Here is a 27,869-nt window from a genome sequence, read left to right as displayed (position 1 = left end):
AGGTCACGTGGCCGGCAAGGCCGTTGGGCGGGGGCCTGGCCGGTGCTCCGCAGCTGTCTGTGACACCCGGAGCACGCGGGCCGCTTCGGCCCCCCAGAGAGCCCGGCATGGTACGCGCGGGCGCCGTGGGGTCGCATCTTCCTGCGTCCGGCTTGGACATCTTTGGGGATCTGAGGAAGATGAACAAGCGCCAGGTAACGGAGTCCCGCGTGGGGGGCGCGTCCGGAAGCCGCGACCGGCTGAGACAGCGGGGAGTCGGAGCTCCCCGAATGGGGCTCCCGCAAGGACAGCGCCCCGCGACTGGGGCCGGTGGCGACCCGAGGCTCCCACCCTGGGCTCTCGGAGGCCCTGGGTTCAAATCCGCACAGACCCACGTGTGGGCACTTAATTGCACTGACAAAAGCGCAATTAGGGGAGCGTAGCCCGGAAGGGGAAGAGAATAGGAACCCCGTCCTTTGGAGGTCGTGTGGTTGAGAAAGCGGGGAGAGATGACTCTACCGCGAGTGACAGCCTTCTGCACGTATTTGAAGGGCCATCCCGTGGAAAAGGGAACAGATTTCTCGGGGGGGTTTCTGAGGCCTGAGGTCCTGAAGGAGGCTGCCCGCGGATGGAAGTGGCAGAAAAGCAGGCAAAAGGGGAGAACTTCCTAGCGATGGGAGCTGTCCAGTAATGCCTCCCGACGCGGTTTCTTCCCATCCCGGGGAGTGTTTTGCCGGCCAGGCTTTGGGACTAAATAAAACTCCTCGTGCGGGAGAGCTCACTGGTGGTGCTCCATCATTGTGGACTGAATCAGTGTTCCAAAAGGGATTCCAGATGTCTTCTCTAACTTCATTCTTGGATTCCGTGGTCTGGCAGCACCTTGAATATCGGAGGCAGCTAGCGTGGGGTCTTTGGGCGACTGGAGTTGATTTCTCACCCCTCTGGGAGAGGGCCTCGGAAGAAGACTTCCTTTATGCCTCTCCTTAGCCCGACCCCCGACCCCGTCCCCCTCTCTCTTTCTTTTTTCCGAGTAGAATTTCAGACTAGTGCAGTAGCGTGGGGGAATTTGGTGACTTGAATCTCATGAACTGTGTTGAGAACCTGGTTGCTTCTAGGTGTGCATGTCAGTTGAGCTCCTGGGAATTTCTGTGATTAAGATGAGTTGTGGCAGACATCACTATCTGGAAAAACCAACAGCTAATGCCCTGAACATTGATGTGGTTTACAAGAAAATCCTCCAGGAAGTAGAGCTTTACTTAAAAAAAATCTAGACTTAATTGGGTAGGTTTTAAAAATGTCTCTAAAATTGGTACCGATTACCGACTGCAGACTATCAATGAACGCCTTCTGGTGAATCTGTCAATCGCTAAGCCAGTTTGCCTTTTGAAAGCTCTGTATATTCCCACTCTCAGTGATAAGGCCCGTTAGTAGCTGGTTGCATTGTCTGTATTTTGCTAGTCTTCTAATTAAAATTCAGAAGCTCAAATCTGCTGCCTCCTTGTCCTTTTTGTTTTTTTTTTTTTAAAGCTTTGTCCTTTTGCTTTTTTCTTTTTCCCTCCACAATAGCATCCTGTGACACCTTGTCAGGCATGCTCGCTCCACCAGTCTTGGAAGAGAGACCTCCTTTTTCTGCTGCCCTTGCTTACAGTTAATTAAGGAAAGAGCCACATGCAAAAACAAGGACTCTTTGTTTCTGCAGTGAGAAAGAGAGGAAGAAAAACAGCCACTGGCATTTCTGCTGCTCTGTCAGCCACAATATCTGGTCTGAAACGTTTGTTTAAAACCCGTAGACATTGGCTATTTCATCTTTGCTTGACAAAGACTGTGAGCTTGCTTCTAAACTCTGCTGGGATGATTAAGTGCCAAGCATACAGAGTTGGTAGGCAAAGATGAACAATAAGAAAAGGCACCAGTGAAATGTGGGGTGTATATTTCCAATCAGCTTGTCAGTAGTTCCATCAAAATTACATTTTCTAGATTCCAGGATTTCAGTCCTAGACTTAGATACTAGGTCCCTTAAAGATAGGGTGCTGGAAGGGTGATGTGTGGTTTTGCAGTTAGCTTGATTGTTAGGTTTCTATATAATTGGCTATCTCTTGAGCAAATAAATGTCTTGCTCAGAGAAGTTTTTTTTTAGGAATTGATTTTATTTCCTCTCAAAGAATTTTTCAAGCATAGAAAATCATACTGGAAAATATATTCTCAGTACGTGGTCTTTATTAGATAAGTGGCAATATTGTATAATTTTCTTTTATCAGGGTGGAGCCCGATGGTTTGAAAACGTGTATAAAGATGGCAGTCTCTATAGAAAACCATGCCTTGGGGCTTTCCTAATCAGAGCTGCAGTTCATAATGCAACAGCAGTTCTTTACTAAATCCTTTAGGTCAAGCAGAGCAGGTGGTGAAGTTTTTGAACGTGAACGCCAGTGAACAACTTCTGCTTCAGGCTGATGTGGCTAGCAAGGCTGATTTTACTTTAAGCAACCGTTTAACATATTATAGCCCAACACTTGAACAATGTCCGTTTAGCACTCCAGTTTCCTTTTTTGCTCTCCTGGGAATTTAATTTAATTTGATAATTTGCTATTGACACTTAAGCCAAGGAGTTAAAAAAATGGTATGTAACTTTAATTTTGAATTACATTTATTATCCTATTTTCATTTATTACATCGAAATATGTTATTTTAATGCACCTTTTGTCCCCACTTTTGTAACCTTCACGATTACCTCAAATTACATACTTGCACACAGTTGTAATTTTAGCAAGAGACAGTTTTGAGCTTTGCTTTTCTTTTCCTTCCTATCATATCAGAATGTTTTCATGTTTTGTCACACTCTTCAAAATGATTATTTTAACGGCCTCTATCTTGTCAAATTGCTCTTCCTTTAAATACTTCCCTACCCCTTCCCAGATTTTGAAATTAATCTATGCTCATCATAGGAATTTTAAAGACTAGAGAGTAGTTTAAAGTAGTTTAAATAAGACAGTCCCATCATTCATAATTCCACCATGCTAAGATAGACTCTTAGCATCTTGGGGGATCTCCTTGTGTTTGCTTTATAAACTGTTAAACAGTTTGGGGAGATCCTACTGCAGCCTACATTTTTCACTCAATATGTCTTAAGTGTTTCGTCCTGCCATTAAAGTTCTTTATTCATTGTTTCGAATAGTGCAGTAATTTGCCGTTATTTACTCAGTCATTTCTCTGTTGTTGCTCATTTATTTCCCGTTCCCTTTAAAAATAAGACTGTGATAAGTATCTTTGGGCCGTAATTCCCTATCTGCCTTTAGGTTTAAACTGGTTTAAACTGAATTCCTAGAAGTAGGGTTACTGGGCCAAGAGCAACCTTTTGATACTAATGCTTGACACTAAATTGCTTTCAGAATGGTTATATCAACTTGCATCCCCACCACTGGAATATATGCTTGCCACGCTCTGAGTATTAGCATTAAAACACACACACACGCACACACACACACACACACACACACACACACACACACACAAATAAACAAAAAACCTTTACATTTACTAGGCCGAAAAGGGGCAAGGGGGAGGCAGGATTTGGTTTAAACACTTTGTGTTTATTCGCCACTTATGTTTCTTCTTTGGAATATTAATAGTTTTAAGCTTGTACTTCTTTTTTGTTGTTGCGATTTTAGTGTTTTTCTTACTACTAGTTTATATGTGCCCACCGTGTATTTCTCACTATTTATTCAACAAACTGAATACTTACTTTTTCCCAGGCCTGTGTTGAACATTGGGGACACAGCTGTGAACAAGGCTGAAATGATCCTTGCCTTTGTGGAACTTACAGTTTAGAGTGAAAGATGCATTAAATAATTATATGCATAATTATCAAGGTGATGGATGGTATAAAGAAATACAGGATGCAGTGAGAATATATAGCAGGAGGACACAGGCTGGTCTATAGCAGAGGTTGGCAAACTCCAGCCCACTGCCCGTTTTTATAAATAAAGTTTTATTGGAATTCGGCCATGTTCATTCTTTTACGTATTGTCTGTAGCTGCCTTCCCACTACAATGGTAGAGTTGAGTCATTTCAACAGAGATGATAAGGCCCATAAACCTAAAATATGTATTACCTGGCCCTTTACAGAAAAAGTTTGCTAACTCCTGGTCTAATAGGTCAGGGAGGGCTTCCCTTGGGAACTGATGTTTAAAGTAGGACTTAAAGGTGAGTGAGTGTTAGGTGTGCTAAGGAGAGCCTCCTGGGCCACGACAGTAGCCGGTGAAGGTCCTGGAGTGGAAAGGAGCGTGTGCTTTCTGAATCACTGACAGAGCCCGCCAGTGGAGCTGGAGTGCAGTGAGCTTTACTAGCTGACACTGGAGAGGAGAGGCCATATATCAGACAGGGACTTAGAGATCATATTCACGCATGGAGTGTGGGATGCAATCAAAGAACCTTATGCAGGGCATAGAGATGAGCCGATGACCAGAGGTGCATTTGAAAACCAGTGCTGAGTGTAGCGTGGAGCATGCGTCGGAAGATGCACGCGTGGACATCGGGAGCCTGCTTAGGAGGCGCTCGCAGTGTCCGACGGGCTGTGCTGGTGACTTAGATGAGCGTGGTGGCAATGGGAATAGAAGGAACTGAACAAATACCAGACATATTTAGAAGATAGAGAGGATAGAACGAATGGGTGGGGGGTGACTGCAGACAGCTGGGTGGATGGGAATGCCATGTAGTGAGATGAGATCACGAGCACTGAAGCCTTTTTGCAGAAGCTAAGTTCAGTTTTGACCGTGTTGGGTTGGTGCTGCCTTTACAGACATCCGAGTGAGACTGTCAGGGAGGCAGTTGGAAATCTCAGTATTGGGAGCAGTTAGCTTGATGGTGCCAGTGCCGGCATTTGAAGGTCCAGTTAGAGGAGGAGGAACTGGCAGGAAGATTAGAAAGAAAGTGGTCGGAGGGTGGACAGTGTGCTATCCTGGAAGCCAGGGGCGGAGAGCTTGTAGAAGTGATCATCTGTGTTGACAGCTGCCAAAAGGTCAGCAAGGTGAGGACTGACAGTTGTCCGTTGGATTTAGTGAGCATGTGACTGGGTGTGTAGGCTGAGGGGTGACTGTAGATGGAGAGGAAGAGGAGAAACCTGGGGTAGAAGCTCCTGAGGTTTGGCTGTGAAGAGAGAGTGTACAAGCCTTACGGAGGATGTGAGGTGGAAGGAGGACTGAAGGTGGGAGAGACTGAAGCCCAGGGGAGGGAGAAGGTGTAGAACAGTGGTCCAGCCTCTGTGCATCAGGACCACCTGCGAGCCGTTTGAGAAACAGGGATGCCAGCACCCCTCCCCTCCCATTGGTTCCATCGGTCTTGGATGGAGACCAGGTGTACCGTGTTCCAAAGGCTCTCCAGGTGATTCTAACGTGCAGCCAAGGCTGAGAACCAATGGTAGAGAACAGCGGTTCTCACACTGTGGCCCCTGGACCAGCAGCTTCAGGGTCACCTGGGAACTTGTTTGAAATGCAAATTCTCAGGCCCCACGTGGGGATGCTAGTGCACACTGAAGTTTGAGAACCGCTGCTGTAAAGGCTGGTCTACACTTTCAAAGTCAGAAGCGTGTAAATCCACCTGCCACATGCCTCCTGGGCCTTCCTGAGTGTCTTCAGCCCCCATTTCTCCAGGCCTTGTGCATTTTTAAGACTATTTAAAACTATATTTAAACTGTGCTTAAAACTGCATTTTAAACTGTATTCGATCCTCAAAAAGAGTCCATAACCCTGCATTCTGTCTCAGTTAAAATTATATTTGGATATTTGAGGAAAACAGTACTGTCCGGAGCCATGTGATCTGAGTCCTAGCTGGAAAGCTAGCAGGTAGTTAAGACGGGACCTAACCTACCTAATCTCACTTGCTCTGAAACACCACTAAAACTGTATATAGTAAAGAGATTTTAAAAAGTCATCAGTTACTCCAAGATAGGAAGCCCAGAAAGGGAAACAAGAGCAATCAAATACTAGAAGCTGGAAAACAGAAGAGTGGCAACTGACAGCTGGAACCAGCAGTGGGGGGACATGGAGGAATAAGTCTCCACTGCTTACGCTGCAGATGCCGCCAAGACTCAAGGGCTGGCAGTCCCAGGTGTCTCCAGAATGCGCGGGAGGGGTGAGGGGAGGTGGGGCTCAAATGAATGAGCTGGGCAGAAATGCTGAGACGCAGTTAGAGCCCAGGCTGTCCTCTCCGACTCTACTCAGAGGTTTCCCCTCGCGGGTAGAGGTCTGGAAGCTTCTTCTCTGGAGGGGTAGACAGAAGGTCTTGGAGTAAGGCGGCTGCCAGGCCTCATGGGGGCTGCACGCTGCATGCTGAGGGTGGAGAGACGGAAGTGGGTGGTGGAGGCCCCTGGAGGGCCGGAGTCCGGCCGTGTAGGTGAACACACAGGCCAGAAGAGCAGGCTCACGCGCCCGGGGGGAGGGGCTACTTGAGCTAGAGACGTGGTGGGGGATTGAGAAGTTTCAGGGCCAGGTATGCCGCTGAGAGTGGACGGTTCAGGTGGAGGGAGAGGGTCATTGGAGGCGAGGAGGCCCAGGAATTGAGACACCAGAGTGTTGGGTGGGCCATCCACGCTCTTCAGATCACCCAGAGCAAGTGCAGGAGGCAGGCCGAGGCAGGTGCCACAGTCGGAGCCGTCCTGGGGCACAGTGAGGGCGGGCAGCCCTGTGGGCCCTCTGTGGTCTCCGGTGGAGCGAGGGCGGCTTAGAACTAGATGCGGACTCGGTGGCCTTCCTGCCGTGTTCTTAACCAAATGTTTGATGCTCATCATTTAAAACATTTATGAAAACCCTAAACATCTAGGTGTTTCCAGTTTCTGTTCACTTTTGAATTGTAATTTCCGATGCAGAGTAACCTTGTGTAGGACAGAGTGCTGGAAGACTAGGATTCTGCACCCTCATTCGGGACCCTTCTGGCCGTGGGGCTGAGGAGTGTTCTGGGTGAGCTGTGGGCATGTCGGGGCTCTCAGGTTAGACCTCCGCCCTCTGCACTAGAGCGGGAGGCCAAGCCATAGAACCTGAGCGGTGGGTCCCCTCAGGGTTGAAGGTTCTGGGGGATTCTGGAGAGGTAAGAGTCGTACAGAGGCCTTAACAAAGCAGGTCCCACAGATTACTCTGGTTTTTAATTTTTTTCCTTTTCTCTCATGGAAGGAGAGAAGATACATGGGCATTCCATGGTCAGAAGTTGAAATTCTACCTAATTTTGTAGCTTGTGTGAACTAGTTTCATGTCCTAAAATAACAGCTTTTTTTTAAAAAAAACAAGCTTTGGGTTAGTGAATATTCTGTCACCGGTTCTTACTTTTGGTTTGGCCTTTTTCATTCCAGCTCTATTACCAGGTCTTAAACTTTGCCATGATTGTGTCTTCTGCGCTCATGATCTGGAAAGGCCTGATCGTCCTCACTGGCAGCGAGAGTCCCATCGTGGTGGTGCTGAGGTGGGTCCTGCCAGCCGTCCTACTGCTGCCCAGGACCCAGGAGCAGCGTGGACAACCCAAACTCGGTGTTTTAATTGGATAAAGTTTTAGAGTTTTCTTTCTTGATACCTGTTTTGAGAAGGTTTCTTTTTTTTTTGGCTTTTGTTGAAAAATCTTTTTCAGTAGACAGTTGAGGCCTTTCATCATGTTGATGCTTGTGGTCCAGTGCAATGTGATTCACTTTCATGTTTTAATCCATGTTAAATGACATTTTAATAAGATAGTAATAATGCATTATTTGTGTACACATTGATTTTTAAACGTAACTAATTTAAAACTCTTACTTGGTTCTCTTTGTCCCGCATGGGCAGGGAGTCTGTGCCCAGCATGGTGTCTGGTGTTTGCTTAGGTTTCTTCAGCAGCGCTGTGGTAGCTGACTCCTCTCTTCTCAAGACTCTCAAGACTTTTACTCTTAGAAAGCCCAGCGTATTCATCTTAGAACAGTTTATACTTTAACTTCCCAGAGCCATGAAGTCATCCAAGGGGAAAAACTTAACAATCAACTTGAAATTAAATAGCGTGTTTGTGAGCCCTTAGGTGCTTGGAGATGCTCTGCTCACGGTGCCTTAGATCGCTGAGTCTCCCTGCAGTGGGAGTGGAGCCCTGTTGTTCCACGGGGAGCAGCGGGCTGGAGCAGTGACGCGGGCCGGGTCACCGCTGGCCAGAGCGGGAGAACCAGCACGCAGGCTTCTTGGCCCCCAAGCCAGTGCCCTTTCCCTCCTCTGGGCCCCGCTGTCACGTGATGGGGCAACAGCTCTGGCCCGGGCTTCACCAGGCCACCCTTCTGTGGCTGGCCAAGGGGCCTGCTTCTAGAGATGCAGCATTTTCATAAACTTAGGAGCCTGAGGATGGCATGGTTCACACACAGAGCTGAGGGGGCCTCTAATTCACTGGTGTTTACACTGTGCTCCAGGGGTGCCCTAGGGTCCAGGTGGATGGGTTAGGAGGGAAAAGGTGACCAAGCTCACGGACTATAGACACCTTAGCCTTGCTTCGGTTGTGATAGCTCCACTTTTATGTACTTTATGTGACTATATTTTACCTGGTAAGATTTCATTTGAAGGAAGGATTTTAAGGCTTTTGAAAAAAAGAAAAAGTTAAGCCCCTCAAATTGAGATGGGCCCAACAAATATGGAAGCTGAGGTCCAACAAGGCCAAGTCGCCCGCATCTCACAGTTACTTTCGGCAGAGCCAGAACTCGGTCCGAGGTGTTCCAGCCCTTCTTCAATCACACAGACACACTGGCGTGCAGAGATTATTGTGAAATTGCAGTACATGGGGACTTTTTTTTTTTTTAAAGCATCCTTTACAATTCTAAAGCAATTTGGCTTGTCAGTATAAACTGTTGACATCATGAGGGATGTGTGACCTTGGGGAACACTGACCTTGGGGGAATCCCTGGCCCTTGAGGAAAGCAAGAGTAAGTTGTTATTAGTGAAACATTTCAAAGGACTGCCTTCCTAATGGGGCACGATAATGACTCTTGCTGCCAAACTTCAGCGTACTCATCCTGCCTCTGAGACTTGTTCAGGGAGTTTTTTTTTTAAAACTGCTGTCCTTGTTATCACAGACTGAGATGGTTTTCTAGAAACTTCTTCCCACTGCATGTCTTCAGGAATTTTGTCAAAGGAGTAAAGATGAAGCAGTAGGTGAAGAAATTATCCTAAGCATTTTAGCCATCATTGGCTTTTACTTCGAAGAGTCCACATTTTTCTTAGTTCTTTTTCTACCTAATACAAACTGCAGAGCGACCCGCTAGTGCCCTTTTCATACTCAAATCCAAGAAGAAATCGCTCCCTTTCTCACCATTATCACCTTGAGCCATCAGAAGGAAATTGCTGTGGTTTGTTTTATATCAGAGACCTGCTTGACTGTTGATGAAAGCGGATATTCTAAGTGGTATGTTTGTTGTATTCTTTATGGGTTGAAATATTCACCTGGTGTGAACATAATTCTGATGTGACTTTGTGTTTCTTTCCAGTGGCAGCATGGAGCCCGCCTTTCACAGGGGCGACCTTCTGTTCCTAACAAATTTCCGAGAAGACCCGATTAGAGCTGGTGAAATCGTTGTTTTTAAAGTCGAAGGCCGAGACATTCCAATAGTTCACAGAGTAATCAAAGTTCATGAAAAGTAAAGAGGCTTTACTTCTCTTTGGTTTTGTTTTGTAGACACAACTGTGGACAGTTTGAATGGTTGATTAGAAAGTAGCAGAAACACTGGATTATGTTCCTAGTTTTGCCATTTAGTAATTGGGTGACTTTGAACCTGCTACTTAACTGAGTCTGTAAGATGGGAATAATACTTTACCCACAGTAACCCACAGGGTGATTATGTGAATGAAATGAACTGATGTTTACTAAAGCACTTGAAAAACGAATTGCTGCACAATGTACACTGGAATGTATTCTTGCAGAATATTAGCTATTTGAAGGAGTCTCAAAGAAAATCAAATCTCATGGTAATTGAGGATAATTTTCGTAAGAGAATTATCTTCTGAAATGCAGAAAGCTACCTGTTTCTCAGTGTCACTTTGGACAAACTGGCATTCTCAGCAGTAATATTAGCCCTGGATGAATAAAAATTCCTTTCCCCATCTCTTCCCATGATTTGATCATTGCATATCCTGCATTAATTCTCCCCACCACAGATGGCTTTGCCTTTTCCTTAAATGCCAGTGATGACTTATTAAAACACTTCTTGGGAACCAGAAACAATGACTTCTAGCTCAAACGTATTAAGTTTCCATGAGAGAGTACAGTCACGTGATTAGCGAAAACGTTACATACGTGGTTATTCATTTACCTTTATGCAGCTTAGTATAGCATTTTACCTGCATGAGTTATGGGATTAAAGTTAGGTATATATATTTGTATTTTTTAAATAATGGAGCATTGCTCATTCTCTCTCTGTGTGTGTGTGTGTGTGTTTGTGTTTGTGTGTCTAACTATTTGTACATTTCTGGTATGAGATTCTTATTCCATTCACTGCTTCCAGGTATTCCCCAAAGATGTTTGATACTAAAAATATTCACTTCATTTTACTCTAAACATTAGAATGATGTTTCAGTTTGTGTTAAAACACTGGTATTGCACTAACATTACCTTGTTAGTAGTACTTGTTAACTTACTGATGAAGAAATACGCTCAGTCATGATGCGACAGAACTCTCACCTGATTTTAAAACAATGTCCAAAGATGGGAAATTGTGCATTTCCTGTAGAGCTGCACTAGCCAATGAGTTCGCCACCCGCAATATATGGTTAGTGAGCACTTGAAATGTAACTAGTGTGAAATATACACCAGGTTTCAAAGACTTAGTACCAAAAAAGACAGAGACTATCTCAATAATAATTTTAGATTGATTATATGTTGAAGGAATACTTTTGATATATTGAGTTAAATAAAATATATTATTAAAATAAAAAAAACAAAGATGAGAAATTGTTCAAAGTTAAGGAAATAATGATGCTTTGCTTTCGTGAATTGTGAGAGATGGCCCGGGTTTTTCTACTCTTAATTTATTTTATAACCATGGCTACAAATCCGCTCGCTCTTTTGGGCGTGGTTTCAAATCTTTGTGGGCTTTTAATATTTTATCAGATTATTTAGTGCATTTTCTCATTTGTCTTATTGAAAAAAGACCCTCTTTATAGCTCTATAAGGCTATAATATTGTGTTTCTAGTATCAAGGCTGTGTAAGCACCAGTTTACAATGTTTAAAATGAATCCCCCCTGTCTCTTTAACACAGTGGTTTTATGCCGTTTGTAATTCCTGTTTGTTTGCAAACTGGATTGTAATCCACTTTGCACAGTGGTGAAGGAAATAAGGCATTAACACATCCCACATTTGGTAAGGAAAAATAAGCTTGAGGAGAGCTAAGAGCACATTTGTGTTTGAATTACCTTGTGCTCAAATCTGTGTAATCTGGGACCAAGTTCATGTGTCGAGTGAAGAGGAATATAATCTGTGTTAACCAGTTGGTCTGTGGGGATGAAGAATGGATGGAAACAGATGCTGGAGCTAAGCATTGCCTTCCTGGTGCCCTTGTGCTTCGCCATGCTTTTTGGTTATCAGGGTAACTTAAGTGTTTTAGAATTTAAGTCTACAAAATTGTCATTAGATTTGTGCTTTAGTTGAATGGTTGTCTGCCAGCAAGCATCTTAGACCAAGAAAGATCAAGTTATCTTTGACTGCTTTTCTCAGTGCCCAAATCTGCCTGTGAAGTGTTGGCCAAGCTAATACTTCTCTAACGATGCTGTGCTGAAAATAATTTTTGAAAGGACATTGTTTTGCTTTCCAGAGATAATGGAGACATCAAATTTCTGACTAAAGGAGATAATAATGAAGTTGACGATAGAGGCTTGTACAAAGAAGGCCAGAACTGGCTCGAAAAGAAGGATGTGGTGGGGAGAGCCAGAGGGTGAGTGAGGATTAACTTTTAAGTTATACAGAAGATTCAGAAACCAGAAAAATATTTAGAAACAAAGAAACCAAGGTTAATAGAATGATACATTACAAAGATTATACGTCAGGAGAGTTGTAAGCAGTTATTCTTTGTACTGTAAAGACTAAACAAAATTCAGAACTTCCTAAGGACCTGAAATCTAACGCTGAATGCAAGTATGCTATCTGTATCATGGGTTTAATTCTATTTTTGAAATAAATCCTCACCTAGAGATTATTTATAGATTTTAAATAACAATTATAAGAAATCCTTTCAGAAATAACTACTGTGTAACACTGTGATGAATATTCTAGGTATTCCTTGTACCTATATAGATGTGTGTATGCATATATAATTTTACATAGAAGAGTTTTATTTTTTCACCCAAGAGAAGGTTGCACATAGCTTTCTGTGTCAAATCTACACCTATATCTTTTTTTTTTTTTTTTTTTTTTTTGCGGTACGCGGGCCTCTCACTGTTGTGGCCTCTCCCGTTGTGGAGCACAGGCTCCGGACGCGCAGGCTCAGCGGCCATGGCTCACGGGTCCAGCCGCTCCACGGCATGTGGGATCTTCCCACAGGGGCACGAACCCATGTCCCCTGCCTTGGCAGGCGGACTCTCAACCACTGCGCCACCAGGGAAGCCCTACACCTATATCTTTTTAAACGACTGCATAATGTTCCTCTGAGAATCATAACTGATTTCACTAGTCCTCTTTTGGTCAACATTTAGATTATGTCCTGGTTTTTACTACTAAGAAAAGTTCTGTGATAAAATTTTTAATACCCACCTTTGCATAATTGTTCCAGCCATGAGTTCTGCTTCTGATTGACACAGCAGAGAATCTGTCCTGTTATTAAATATCAAAGGAGATTCTCCCCATCTCTTGGTGACCCTTTTTATATTTAACCCTTTCTAGAAATGTCTCCTTTCATTGAAATCCTACCAGCTGTGTAAGGCTGGAGAACACCGGTGACCATTTTCTAAGATGCAGCTTTATTCATCAGCTCGTAGTTTAAGGCCTCTTTCGACCCCTTTCCTCCCTCTGCTCACCTTTTAACCATTTCTCCTCTGTTGCAATAATCCCACCTGGATATCTGCAGGGAGATGACAGGGACCTGCAGCTGGTCAGTCCTGTATTTCTAGACACTCTGGTGAGAGGCTGTGTATAAGTGAGAGGTTGATGCCACTGATTTTCAAGCAGACTGGAGGGTACTAAGGGAGTGTTACCTTGTTTCCTATCAGTGACATGATGGACGCTTGGGTCAAACTGATTCCATATTGACATTAATTTTGTCAGCATGATCATTGGCTGGTTTATCCTGGCTTATCCGCTCTGGGATCATAATCATGTTTGGGTATAAATTACGGGATTCACATTTGTGTCCACTGCCCAACCGACTTCTTTGTTACATCTGAAAAGTGCTGTGCAATGAAAATGATGAGGATTCCTTCAGTTACAAACTATTGGGTTGCCAAAAAGTTTGTTCAGGTTTTCCCGTAAGATTTAAACCCGAACGAACTTTTTGGCCAATCCAGTAATTATTCATGTGCTTTCAAAGCTCTCTCGCACAGCAGTTTATATATAGGCTATCTGAATCTTACATCTCTACTAAGAAAAATTAAGAACTCGATTTGCCCTTTCTGTTGTACAAGTGGCTCAACTAATTATTTTCATTCTGTTAGGGTGAAATGCAGCAAGTGAAGACAAGTAGCATCTCTAGATCCTAATTTGCCTTCTTAAAAAGTTGTCCTGGCTGTTAGCGCTAATGCTTTTTACTAATAAAACCTTCTGAGACAGGAGTGAATATTGTTTTATGGCCCCAATCAGTGTTGTTCCCAAGGAAGACGTTTTCCTATGCTGATTTATAGTGTTTTCAAGTATTGCTATCATTATATTACAAACACTTTTTACACTTCTGGCTTTTTATCCCACAATTTAGGTTTTTACCATATGTTGGTATGGTCACCATAATAATGAACGACTATCCAAAATTCAAGGTAGGAATTTATGTGTACGTCTTTATTTTTTAAGAAAATACTGGCGCTTTTATACATGCAACTGTAAAGATGCAGTCTGTTAAGAATGTTCTGCTAGCTAATTCTTCTGCAGAGTATTTGTAGTTAATGACAAATTAATATACTCATTTTAATTATGTTTTAAATTATTGAAATTAATTATTGAAAGTAAGTACTTCCACCTTTTATGTTTATATAGTGTGTTCTAAAATGGCACCTATATAGTTTTTGCTTTTTATTATGGAAATCTTTAAACATATGAAAAAAGTTGTACAATAAGCCCAGTAATGCTTATCTCCCAACTTCAACAAAAATAGTATCCATAAGTATATATATATATATTTTTTGCGGTACGCGGGCCTCTCACTGTTGTGGCCTCTCCCGTTGTGGAGCACAGGCTCTGGACGCGCAGGCTCAGCGGCCATGGCTCACAGGCCCAGCCGCTCCATGGCATGTGGGATCCTCCCGGACCGGGGCATGAACCCGTGTCCCCTGCATCGGCAGGCGGACTCTCAACCGCTGCGCCACCAGGGAAGCCCCCGTATGTTTTTTTAATCACTTGAAGCACAGTGGGAAACCTACACATGAATGAGTAGCACATTAGCAGTGTTTGTTGGGTGTGTGATCCTTGGTCCATCAATATATTTGGGGGTTTTAACTGTTACGTGTTATTGAACAGCTCATTTCGAGAACAAAGCATGTGGAAGAGGTCATCTTTTGATCCTGTCCTCAGTCCAGTATTGACCAGACTTTATCTGAATACATTTATAGACCAAATTTGTTTGTAGTCCTCACGGTAATTTTCCGCTGTGTTTTCTTTGCAGTACGCTCTTTTGGCTGTAATGGGTGCATATGTGTTACTAAAACGTGAATCCTAAAATGAAGGGCAATTCCTGGGACCAGACAGAAATAAATTCTGTTGAAAAAGAGAAAAGCTAATATATTTGCAATGTTCCACTTTCTGTATAAAAGGAAACAATGTGGAGACATTTTTGTCTTGTTTGAATAAACGATTCATCAGTGAAGATTGTTTTCTTTTGTGGACTCTGATTTGAGTGTGCTCAGTCTCTCTGCTTCTCGTGGTGATCATTCTAAACCAAGCTTGAGGGTCTGCAGCACTTCAAGAATCAGGCAGGCCGTCTCTGGGCCCGGCCTGCTAGTGGGATAATGTATAGTCCAAACGTGATATAGTTGTAACACCTGAGTTTCAAAAATAAAATTCTTCTCATAGCATTTCCACGAGAAACAGACAGGCCCTTAAAAGAAAATGATTTCTTATTTATTGAAGTGTAGTCTGATAAACGAATAAAACCTAAAACCTTTTTGGAAGGAAAGGTGTAATCTGCTTTGTTCTTGTGGCCTGGTGTATCTTGAGATGGTTGGATAAATTATTTGAAAAGTGTCTGATAAATTATGACAACAGTGCGTACTCCTTTGACAAACTGCTCGAAGCACAGAAGGGTAGAAGGGCTGTGTCCTTTGTCCCCTCAGTCTCCCTCTCCACTTCCCAGGGATCTCCACTGTTACAGTTCAGTTTCGTTATCTTTGCACTGTACACAGTCCTGAATATAAAATAGTCCCTCGTTAAACCTCTTTCAGACCCTCGTGTCCCAGCTGCTGCCTTAGGTGCTAGGGATACTGAGTCCCAGCCTGGATGGAGGTTCCAGTGTAGTAGAAGGAACAGGTGATAAACTGACGTGTGATTTCAGGAGGGACAGTTGCTGTGGGAAAGAAGCATATAGAGGGTGCTTTTCACATGGGTCAGGGGAGACCTCTGAGGAGGGGACGTAGAGCAGAGTTAAAAGAAACGAGAGGAGGGGGCTTTCCTGGTGGTCCAGTGGTTAAGACTCTGTGCTTCCACTACAGGGGGCAAGGGTGGGGCAAGGGTTTGGCAAGGGTTCAATCCCTGGTTGGGGAACTAAGGGCCAAAGAAAAAAGAAAAAAATAGAAACACTCCCAGGGAACACTGGTGCTGCTGGTGCCCAGACCACACTGCAAAGTGTTAAGGGAATAAAAAGGAGGCCAGTGGTATTTTCAGATACTCTCTTCAGTTTTGCCAAAACGTTCTCTCTTCACCGAACAATACGATGTTGACATCCTTTTCAGTCAGAACTTAGAAATCTACCTCATTCTTTCAGGTTTGTTCATTTCTGATCTAACAATTTAGAATCCTGCCTGGTAGCTTAACCACCCATGGGCCTTGAGCATAACTTCCCTCAACCTCAACTGGAAGATGAGAACTGCTCTCACCTCCCTGCATGTCCCCAGGAACTAGTAGATGATTCCTTAGCCCAATGCTGCCCACGTACGCAGTTTGCACTCAGTACATGTCACCCGTGGTTACGTGTGTTTTCCTCTTCGGCATAACCTGTGCCTTCACACACCTGTACAGTCACTTTGTGACTGAGCTGTGATTTGGGGACGACCAGCAGGTGTGATCCGTGGCGGGCAGCCTGCCCTTTAATCCTTAATCGCTGCTAAAGTAGGCTGTTGCAATAATGGACCTCATCCTGTTGAAATCAGTGAAGTGAAAGAAAAATTTACAGGATGCTTTCTAAAAACATTATTCTCTGGTGCCCTTTAATAAACTCTTTTTTAAGAAAAGTAGGTTTTTCATCCCTGAACTAAAGGTGGAATTTCAAATGTTGGGTCAAAACTTTATTATTTTATCATCTTTCTGGGGTTCTGTAGTTGGTTAATATAAACTTTAAAAAGCTCCGTAATGTGGCTAAGCTTTTCGGTAATCCTTTGAACATGCCTGACATTCTGAAATAAACTTTACAAAGACAGGTAAGAACCCAGACACAGTTCAGCCAGTGCCATTTGGTTGTGGCTTGTTAGAAAGTATGATCTCTTTTGGCCTTTTAGAGGCCACTGGTCTTTATCAAATGGAAATGATGGAAGTTAATGCTGGATCGATGTTCTTTTATCTGGAGTCTCAGTTGCAGCCTCGATGTCTGGAACGAGAACCAGGCCTGTATCTGGGCAGACAAAACTAGCACTGCGGTGTGGCAGTGGATTCACTGAGTAGAACCTCTTGCTGGGAGCTTCTGTATGCTTCTGGGACACACATTTCTCACGTGGTTGAGCAACTGCTTTTCCATTTCACGACAGCTTAGAAACCTCAAGGTGAAGGTGTCTGGTGGACACTGGCCAAGCAAGGATACCCACCGAGAAGGGAGAAGACCAAGTATAAAAAACAGTGGAAGGGACTTCCCTGGTGGCGCAGTGGTTGAGAGTCCGCCTGCCGATGCAGGAGACACGGGTTCGTGCCCTGGTCCGGGAAGATCCCATATGCCGCAGAGCGGCTGGGCCCGTGAGCCATGGCCGCTGAGCCTGCGCGTCCGGAGCCTGTGCTCCACAACGGGAGAGGCCACAGCAGTGAGAGGCCCGCGTACCGCAAAAAAAAAAAAAAAAAACGAAAAAAAAAAAAAAAAAACAGTGGAAGGATTTCAAGACACCACCTAGTGGAGGGACAGACAGCTCATGCTCAGCTCACAAAGGACTCTGATACACAAGGACACTTACACAGAAGCTAAATGGTGTTTGCTATTCTGTATTTTAAGATTGATTTAGGTTTCTATCAGAAACTGGAAATTTTCTACTGTGGAATTAAGCTTCAGTTTTTTAAAAAGGTTAGTGGTGGAACCTCTGATTTCCCAACCCACAGGTCTCAGTCCTGCCTTTTTCCCTTTGACAATGAATGTGTCAGTCCTATGCAGATGCTAGACACACACACACCCTGAAACGACCAGATAGTGGGCTCTAAACTCCTCTATAAAATTTTTGCCACTGTCCCAAGCAAGCAAGCCTGGGCAGATGAAACATTCTTGCGCAGTGGAAGAGGTCTGACTTTTAAGTAAGCCAGGTAGAAGAATCTTTAAATAAAGAAGCAAGCCTGGCGTCTGCTCTATTGAAAACTGCCCAGGTGGCTCATGCGGCCAGGGTTGAAGACCACTGAGAAACGTCCGCACAGATTAGTCAGGAGCAAATGTGATTAGGATGCTTGATTGTTCACATCTTCCATTTCGTCTTCATGAAGTCATTTGCAGATTGCATGGTAGGAAAAAGCCAGACATGACCGTTTCTATGTGCTACCCTCTCCCCTCCCTTTCCCACACCCAGCTGATGCTAGCCATCTTGATTAACTGTCTCCTGGTTTCTGCTTCAGTACCTCGTCTTACTAAGTAGCCTTTGGCCCGGCACACGGGTCGGTCTGTTTAGTCTCAACCTGAAAATCCAGGCGGAGATCCATCCATCCCCACTTTGTGGGTTCAGCAGTTCGCTTAGTTTCCAGTGAGAGGCATGGGGACGGGGGGGGGGGGTGCAGTGGAAAGAAGCTCTGGAGTCACCGTGGTTTAAGCCTTGCCTCCACCTACTAGATATGTAGCTTGTAACTGATGAGACTCAGTTTCCTTATGTCCAGAATGAGTGTCCAGGTGGGCGAAGGATTTGTTAGATGCTTGGTGTTCATCAAACAGGGCTTTACGCTTTCTTCCTCAAGGTCACTGGAGTTTGACCACTTAGAATTTGTTTATTTTTTAAGCCCCCATGTCCTCGTGAACATTCTTCCCTATCGTTTTTGGCCGTGAATTCTACTACGTTTTCTCTGGATTTTAAATCTGCTTCCCTGCATTGTTGCAGACGTATCAATGGACATTTGCCCCCAGAGCCTTTGCTTTTAGCCACATGAAGCTTCAGGAAGATGTAGCAGAGGGGAAGGCCCTTTGCCACGTGACCTTGGGGGCGAAGCCTTCTGTTGTAGTTTTCTCTGGGCTTCTTCCCCTTCAGTCCTCACCCAAACACTATCCACTACATGCCTGCTGTCAGGTGTAATCGTCTCCCTGCAGGTGTTTAGCTTTTGCCATATGGCAGGAATTTTGGGGAACAATTTAGAGCAGTTTTAGGTCCACAGCAAAATTGAATAGAAAGTACCAGACGTTCTCCCTGCCCCACAAACGCACAACCTCCCCTACTATCAAAGCCCCTACTCTCAAAGCCAGCATGGTAGTATGTTACATTTATGAACCTACATTACACGAAGCTATCACCCAAATTCCATAGTTTACATCAGGGCTCACTGTTCTGGGTTTTTTTGAATTTTATTTATTTTTTTATACAGCAGGTTCTTACTAGTTATCCATTTTATACATATTAGTGTATACATGTCAATCCCAATCTCCCAGTTCATCCCACCACCACCTCCCGCCCTCCACTTTCCCCCTTTGGTGTCCATACGTTTGTTCTCCACATCTGTGTCGCTACAGGGCTCACTCTTGGAGTTGTACATCTTATGAGTGTTGACAAATGTGTCATGACATGTATTCACCATTGTGGTGTCATACAGAATAGTTTTACTGCCCTAAAAACCTTCTGCCTATTCATCCATCCCTCCCCCCACCTCTAGCAACAACTGATCTTGGTCCTGTCTCCATAGTTTTGCCTTTTACAGAATATAAAACAAGCAACACCGCAAAACAGAAAAGAAAATCCTCTGGACACCCTGTCTACTCCACTCAGCGTTCTTTGGTTCTCTCAGGTGCTCTGGGGCCCCAGGTGGCCTCTCTGGGACCTCATGCCTTGAGGACATAGCTCCTAAACGAATATGCAAACAGTAGTAACTAATAGGGGCATATTGTCTACCTCTCAGGAGTATTTACATTTTAGTCATGAATTTGTGAAAAAGCTCAAGGCCTTACATGTGGGGTCATTACGGATGCCCGAGTAGCTGAGATAGAAAAATCAGGTTTGGAGGCGTGGGAGTTCCCCAAGTCTCTGGAATCACGCTTTTGCTTTGGTTACATGGCAGGGATTATGTCTGAGCTGATGCAGCCCTTGCACAGCTGCTCATAACCACGACCTGCTGAAAACGGATTTATGCAAAACGCCTGCCACCAACCCACCCTGCTGCCACACACACGCCCACGTGTGCAGGTAAGTGGCTTTTGATGGATTAGCTAGTTTAAAATTTCGGTCTGAAATTGGTTAAATAAAAAAATCAAAATAACGAGTTTGTATCACTCAGGCAAGTGATACGAACTTACAAAATGGGAATCCCAGCGGGACTGTGACAGCTAAAATGTAAAAGGGAGGTTAAGGGCTTTAAGAGGAAACTTGAAAAACAAATAGCCGAAGATAGAAAGATCCAGGAGACTCGGCGTGGGAGTGGAGTGCCACACAGCTGCTATAGTTCTTCCCTGCTCTAAGCTGGGCGCCCTGGGTCCGCAGGAGCCGCGCCAGGTCCCCTCCAGGGCCCTGCTTGGTTTTCCCATCAGAAAGGCCTCTCACTTGAACCCAGGCCCTGTGGCCACGACAGATGTGACAGGATGTCTGCCACCAGGACCTAAGCGCTTGGAGCCTCCGCTGCACTTCGGAGCCACATTCTCCTTCCCTCCGTCACTATTTCCAGTTTTTGCCAAGTGGGGAGCTAGGAAGAGGAGGAGGGAGAGGCCAGCAGTGCAAATGAAGCAGCTAGAGTAGGCCCAGGCGTTTGCATTTCTAACTTGAGTTTCTATATTAATTCTTCCGAGTTTGCCTTCCTCAGTGGTTTTCGGTCCTGGCCACCCATTAGAACCACATGGGCACTTTGAAGCATCAGGGTTTCCAGGTCCTGTCCCACACCGTTTGAAAGAGAGTCCTTGCAGGTGGGACCCGATGCTGCAGTTCTAAAGCTCCCAGGTGACTCCAGTGGGCAGCCGGGGCCTCGCTGGCTTGAGAGCAGCTTCCTTACCCTGCATGGCACAGGGTGTCCACGAAGCCGGTCAAGAGTTCCTCTTGCGGAGGAGACTTCTAGGGCAGGAGATCCCCGCATCCCAGCCCTCTCAGCTGCCAGAACGTCTGGAACCTGATTTACCCACCTGGCCTTTACCATGGGGCGAATGCCTTTCCCGGAGAGCAGCCTTCTTCACCCACCTCCCCCTTGGAGCAATCTCACCAAATTCCTCCCTGCCTACAGCAGTCAACATCTGGGAGGGGTACTTGGGGCAGTGAATGGAGAAACTGGGGGCCGGGGTGGGGGGCGGGCACTTTGTTCCCTACCTGTATAGGTGTCTCTAAGTCAGTGCTTCCCAACCTTGACTCTGCATAGGAATCGCCTGGGCATCTTGTTAGAATGCAGATTCTGATTCAGGAGGCGGAGGGTAGGGTCTGAAACTGCATTTCTAACAAGCTCCTAGGTGGTGCTGATGCTGCCAGTTGGAATAGCAAGGCTCTAGGATGCTACTTCCCTCCACCCCTTTCTTGGAAGTTTTTGGGGTTTGGACCAACTGGGGTAGGTGGCTTCATAAGTTAGGGGACCAGGAATGAGGGGGCCTGGCATCCTTTACTTGGAGGGCATTATGCTAAGTGAAATGTCAGACAGAGAAAGACAAATACTGTATGATATCATTTACATGTGGAATCTAAATACTATTATTTTAAATTAAAAAATAAATCCTTCGGCCATGTCCTGTTTTTAGTGTCAAGTATAATACAAAGTTCCCTTGGTGGTTTTAGTGGGACCTTGGGAATTAATAAAGGGTCAGCACTCAACAGGATTCAATGCTGGGCCCTGCAGTATATGAAAGTGAGACCCCTTTGCGGAATTTAAATATATTTTCACTTGCTGAGGGGTTTATTAAATGACTTGTAGTAAACACCAAAGCTCTTGCTTTCTTGAGAAAAACTGAATATCCTTGTCAAAATGTCTAAATAGGGGCTTCCCTGGTGGCTCAGTGGTTAAGAGCCCACCTGCCAATGCAGGGGACACGGGTTTGAGCCCTGGTCTGGGAAGATCCCACATGCCATGGAGCAACTAAGCCCAAGCGCCACAACTACTGAGCCTGCGCTCTAGAGCCCGCGAGCCACAACTATTGAAGCCTGCGCGCCTAGAGCCTGTGCTCTGCAACAAGAGAAGCCACCGCAATGAGAAGCCCATGCACCGCAGTAAAGAGTAGCCCCTGCTCTGCAACTAGAGAAAGCCGGTGTGCAGCAACGAAGATCCAACGCAGCCAAAACAACAACAAAAAAAAGAAAAAAGTCTAAATAGGACATTAATAAATGTACTCCTTTAATTTCCCAGTGTTGAACAAAGGCTAATGTTGTTAGCTCTGACAAGATTCAGTGGCTAAAATCAAATATAGACATAAAATAAAAAAATAAATACAACAAAATAGCAACTCAGATATCTGTGGAGTATTACAATGAAGACATCAGAGATTCTCTGTCTCACTGACCTTGGATTTGGTCCTTAAGAATGGTTTCCGCCATCTTGGAACCAGAGACAGCTACAAATATGAAATCACACTTGTGACTCCTCCTTCCCTTACATATAATTTTTCGCAGCTGCCGTGTGAGTGGAATTAGGGAAGTCGAGTTAACTTTTGCATAGAGAAGATCAGGGTTCCAGCAGAGTGATATTGAAGAAGGGCGTATTTTGTTGGCGGGAAGGGAAGACCCGTAATGAAGTACCCTTTGGGAACTGCTGATGCGATCTGAGAGCCTGGGGAGAATCTGCCAAAATGGGAAGAGGGTTGGACTTTGGTGGCACTGATTGTTCAGGATTTGAAGACTTTCCCCTCATTACCAAGTCGTGCTGGCCTGCTGGGCTCTTGGCCATAAGTAGGCAGTGCTGGTCTGGGGTACAGTTCCCCAGGGACCACAGGGATCGAGAGTGCTATACGGTAGGGAAATGGAAACAGGGTCTCTGCCTAAAAGCAGCGTTTCCCCCGTGTGAAAAACGAAAAGCTGGAAAAAGCTGCCACAACAGGTGACAAGGTTTCTGTTTTCTCATAGCTGATGTCCGGGGAGGAAGGTGGGAAGACATAGACACATCCTTTTAAGAGGACCTGAGCTGAGCTGTGGCCTGATTCTGAAATATCCCTGAGGTCTTTGTAGGACCTGGTTCTGAATTGTTTGCTATGGAGATGTGGGGAGCCAGGAGAGACAGTAGCAGAACTAGGAGAGGCAGAGAGAAACTTCCCACAAAACAAGAGCCTAGAAAACGAAATTGGAAACTTGAACTCTAGGCAGAAAAATAAAATTTTGTGCAAATTTTATCAGGAAGATCAATTTCATCATTCATTCAATTTGAAATTAAAATAATATAACTAAATAAAAGAATTTTTAAGCTCATTATGTTGAGGATCTTTAAAGGCCCAGGAAGAAAAATCATTCATAGACATTAACAAAATATGACAAAACAATAACCAACCATAAATGAATGAACAGGAGTATATGAAAAATAAGCAACTGGAAATCTGAAAAATAAAAACTACGTGGTGATTATAATTGAAAAACTCAATGGATAGGTAAAACCTAGACTAGAAACAGGCAGAGTAAATGAAGATAATACTGTACAACAGAATGAAGGCCAGAGAGACAGAGACTGGGAAAGAAACAGAAGCTAGGTGGAGAGGCTCTAACATGCACCAACAGAAATCCAAGAAAGCATGAAAGAGGAAATTCCAGAGCAGCATTATTTGAAGAACGAATAGGTAAGAAGAATAAAAGAAGAGTATTCTAGGACTGAATAAAGCTGTGGACTTCATATTAAAGGTATTCTCTGTGTACTGGGAAAAATAAATAAGATTCAATCCACACATACACACATTTTGGTGAAACTGAAGAACATCAATGATAAACAGAAAATCTTTGGCCTTATCAGAGAGAAATGACCTATTACCTATAAAGGAACACTTAGGTCGAAAGCCTGCTTCTCCTGAGCAGCAGTTGATTTTAGCAGTTAATGGGCAACGTGCTGGGGAAATATCTCTTAGCCTGGAATTCTGCTCAGCTTTAGTGTCGTACAAGTGTGGAGACAGATGCCTGACCTTTGTAGACAAAGACTAAGCTCACTACCCGTCGAGCCTCACAGAATAGCCACTGAGCAAGAAGAAATCCAGATAGAAAAACAAATGGAATCAAGAAACAGCAGCAAACACAGAAATAAACAAGCAATTGGTAGAAATCGGCTAACTCAATTAATTACTGATGACCAGAAGAAGAAAAATAAGCAAACTTTTGTGCATTTTATTCTTTTAAAGATGAAGTTCTGGATAATAATAAGAGGAAATAGGCATGAGTATATATCAGTTTCCCACTAGAATATCAACACCCAAGAGACAGGATTTTGCTTTGCCTCCTGCTGTACCTCCAAACATTAGCACAGTGCCTGTCACACAGGAGGTGTTCAGTAAGTGTTTGTTGACTGACTGACTGAATGAATGAATGAGGTAGGGTAGAAGCAGACATTCAATGGGCAAGTCTACTCAGGTTTTTGCCTTGTTCTCGAGGGGACAAGAGATACTGATAAAAATAAGGTGAATGCTAAAAGGATAGAGATGCCATCAAGAGTATCAGAAAAAAGAGAAGAAAACAAAGAGAATATAGAAAACTGTATTAGCCCAACAGAAGGTAGAGGAGAAGAAAGAGAAGAAAAGTAAAAGCTGATAAAGAGAAACCAGAAAGTAGAAATAAGTTCAAATGTATTAGCACTAATCACAATAACTATAAATTGAACCAACCTACCTGTTAAAGGACAGAGACCATCAAAATGGATTAAACCAAATGAACAACAAACCAAAGCCAGAAATTTTCTAGAACAGTGAAAGGTTAAGAAGAAAAGTCTGGGAAATGATATTCAAGGCAGATATTAATTGGATGGAGCTTTTACAGTATTAATGACAAATAAAATAGAATTTAATTTTTTAAAAAGTTACTCAGGATAAAGAAAGACATTGCATCATGCTAAAAATCAATCCACAAGGTACAGTAAGCATAATCTTGTATGCACATAACATAAAACCCTCGCATATATAAAGTAAAAATTAAAAGAATCAGAAATTAACTAAAGCACAGTCAGCATGGAAGATTGTTTTTTTTTTTTTTGCGGTACGCGGGCCTCTCACTGTTGTGACCCCTCCCGTTGTGGAGCACAGGCTCCGGAAGCGCAGGCTCAGCGGCAATGGCTCACGGGCCCAGCCGCTCCGCGGCATGTGGGATCTTCCCGGACCGGGGCACGAACCCGTGTCCCCTGCATCGGCAGGCGGACTCTCAACCACTGCGCCACCAGGGAAGCCCAGCATGGAAGATTTTTAACACATCTTTATTAGAAAGTGCCAGATCAAGTAAACAATGATTAGATAGTGTATGGAAGATTTGTTCAACATGATGAAAAAAATTTTGACATAAGAAATACAGATATAGAGGTCTGCTTCCAGTAAAAATAGATAATATGTATCCTTTAAAGAACACATGAAAAATTAAGAAAGGAATCACACATAAGGACCCAGTTTTCAAACAAATTTCAATTTTTAAAAGCAATTAAATGAAAAATCAACTGAAAAATTTAACATACTTGGAAACTAGAGCAGGCACTCTTAAAGAACTCATGGTTTAAAGATAATTCCATGATGGAAGTGGTAGGATACTTAGAATTGGATCTCAATAATAGAATCATACACTGATGATATAAAAATTAATGAATTTTCAAATTTAAGATTCTTAAAAGACAGCAGAGAAAACCCAAAGAACAGAGAAGAAAATCATAAAATCAAGGGAAAATTAATAAAATAGAAAACGAAGAAATAGTAGTTTTGTTTAAAGGTCTAAGGCAAATATGACACAAGTGAAGATTTGTTAAATCTGTCTGGTATATACATGAAGTATATATTATATTATTCTGTACTTTTCTATGTGATTGAAAGAGTAAAGTAAAATACTGGGCACGAGGGGGCTGGAACGCTTTTGCCTAGATCACAATTTTGCCAACGTCAAGTTTACTCCAGATTCTCAGGGGCAGAGTCTGATTTTGGCCATTGGCTCTTCACTTGACCTGCCTGGGCTTTAGCTTTTTGGCGAAGACATCAGGTTGCTGTTTTTATTACAGAGAATGTGGCAGAAGAATATCCCTAAATTACTGCACCCATCCTCCTGTAAGTAGAGCTGAGGGAGTTTCTTTGCTAAAGCCATATGTACACTGAAGTAGCTGTCATAAGCCTCTACGGGATTGCCTTCACGGGTTTTATCTCTGTGCGTGAAAACATACGAAGGAATTAAAGGAAAATGATGTTAGGATTTTAAGGTGGAAAGGGACCTCCTGTCTGTCCTCTCTCCCATGGCAGGGAGGCCTTTTACAGTGTCAAGGAGCAGTGTGTTCTGTGGAACAACGGAGAAAGCTCAACGCTTATTGAACAGAAGTCCCTGGGACTCTCACCCACTGCTTTTAGCTTCTAAAGCAACACATCAAAAGTTTACTCACTTCCAAATGACAACCCTTCAAGTGTTGGAAAACAACAATCTGGTCCCTCTTCAGACTTCCCTCCTCCTGGCAGCATGTCCTCAGTTCCTTCAGAATGGAAAGAATCGAGCAATTCTTGACTACCTGTTATACATGCCAAGTGGCTTAGATGGAGGGTGTGATCATCTTCAAATTCCCTGTGAGTATCTGCATCGCAGATAGGGAAACTGTGGCTCAGGGAATTGAAATAACTTAGCCTAAGATCCTAAGGTTAATAAAGCAAGTTTGACTAAGCCCCTGGGCTTTCTGCTCCTCCATGCTGTTCGCGAGGTGTGTGGTCTTCGGGGGACCCTGCAGCCCACCCTGCCTTATGCTCCCTGCGTGCTCAAACATGCACCCAGGATGTGCTACTGAGAACTGGACATGACATCATGACTTCCAATAGCCTGTTAGAATATTTTACCTTACTCGATCCTCTCTCCAAACCACCGAATATGTAAGAAAGGCATTAGCTCTCACATATTACAGATCAGGAAACTGAGGCTCAGTACAATGGATGCCCCCCCTCCCTCCAGATCAACCAATCTTTAAGTGGAAGAATTGGGATGCAAACCCAAATCTTCACATTCAGCGTGTCTTTCCCGTTGCTCAAGATGCCCACCCATGATCCAGAATCTCACCAGCATTAAGAACTGGTCCACCCTAGTTAATCTGGACCTAAGTACCATAATTGTTAATACATGGCCCCAAATGGCCTTAGCTCCTTTAGCAGCCTATAGGACACTACTGCCTTATGCAGATTCTGTTAGGAAGTAGTCCCCCAAATCTCGTTTTACAAAAACTGCTGTGACATCACAGCTTCTCTTTGTGCCACCGAGTTTACATTGATCTTTGTGAAACTGCTTCTTTCCTCCATTCCAGTGGACTCTATTCCCAGCTCCTGCCCAGAAGAGTATTTTAGATTACCCCTGTGTCTTCCAATGCGGTAGATCCAATGTAGTTAGAACTGGGTAACCGGCACCCTTGACACGCCTCTGTTTGCTCTCACGGTGGATCTGTTGATGACACTGGGGAAAGCACACCACTGAGGACTGAGCCTGAGGGTGTGAGTTCCAAAAGCTCAGGGTCCTGAGGAAACACAGTTGCAGAGAAGGGAAATTGGTGTGTATTCAGATGCCACCACTGCACCATGACTGGGATAACTGTGGGTGTGTGCTGGGGGGAGCAGCCCCCCGGAGATATATTCTCTCTCTACAGTGGGGGCAGGTTGATGGATTTGGGGGGAATGAGACACACGTGGAGACATTCCCCCATATCCTCCTAACATAAAATCTTTCCCCTAGATAATTACAGACTGTGCTCAAGGTCACAGTGAAGGTCATTCAATACCAGTGTTTTTCCCCCGCCTTTGCCTCATCGGGGGAATTCAAGTTGCTTGGAAATATCCCATCGCAGCTGCCTGCCTTTGGAGCTTGCTCTCAACTGAAGGAGACCCCCTTTTCCAGCTCCACCCCACACTCAGCTTGCCTCTCTCTAATTGCTTAGCACTCTTTCCTTTTCCTGTCACCACGCTCTCCCAAACAGATGGTGTTTATAGACAGGAAAGAAGCGGAAGTTATTCAGCTGCAAGACTGGTAATCGATACCCAGAAACCGACCCTCTGAAGATGACAGTCAGAGGAGGGTCCTCATGGACGCAGCCACTAAAACAGCTCAGAGCAGAG

General features: G+C 44.1%; 1 protein-coding gene across 2 annotated transcripts; it reads left to right on the top strand.

The window, feature by feature from the left end:
• SEC11C (SEC11 homolog C, signal peptidase complex subunit) lies at positions 1 to 26,439 on the top strand. 2 transcript variants are annotated; one of them, XR_010933004.1, is made up of 7 exons: positions 1 to 194; positions 7,316 to 7,425; positions 9,446 to 9,595; positions 11,766 to 11,885; positions 13,854 to 13,911; positions 19,739 to 19,863; positions 26,031 to 26,439. XR_010933004.1 is itself a non-coding variant. In XM_067698932.1 (6 exons), exons 1-6 carry the CDS (start codon positions 108 to 110, stop codon positions 14,805 to 14,807), a joined length of 579 nt encoding a protein of 192 aa, XP_067555033.1. In that variant the 5' UTR covers positions 7 to 107; the 3' UTR covers positions 14,808 to 14,954. The 2 variants fall into 2 exon arrangements, 1 of the variants encoding a protein (XP_067555033.1); XM_067698932.1 differs by lacking the exons at positions 19,739 to 19,863; positions 26,031 to 26,439 and adding an exon at positions 14,754 to 14,954 and having other exon boundaries at positions 7 to 194.
• Positions 26,440 to 27,869: the final 1,430 nt, after the last annotated feature.

Source organism: Pseudorca crassidens, chromosome 12 (genome assembly GCF_039906515.1).
Source record: "Pseudorca crassidens isolate mPseCra1 chromosome 12, mPseCra1.hap1, whole genome shotgun sequence".
NCBI lineage: Eukaryota > Metazoa > Chordata > Mammalia > Artiodactyla > Delphinidae > Pseudorca > Pseudorca crassidens.
Note: the sequence above shows the minus strand (reverse complement) of the source record. Positions and strands in the feature narration are given on the sequence as shown.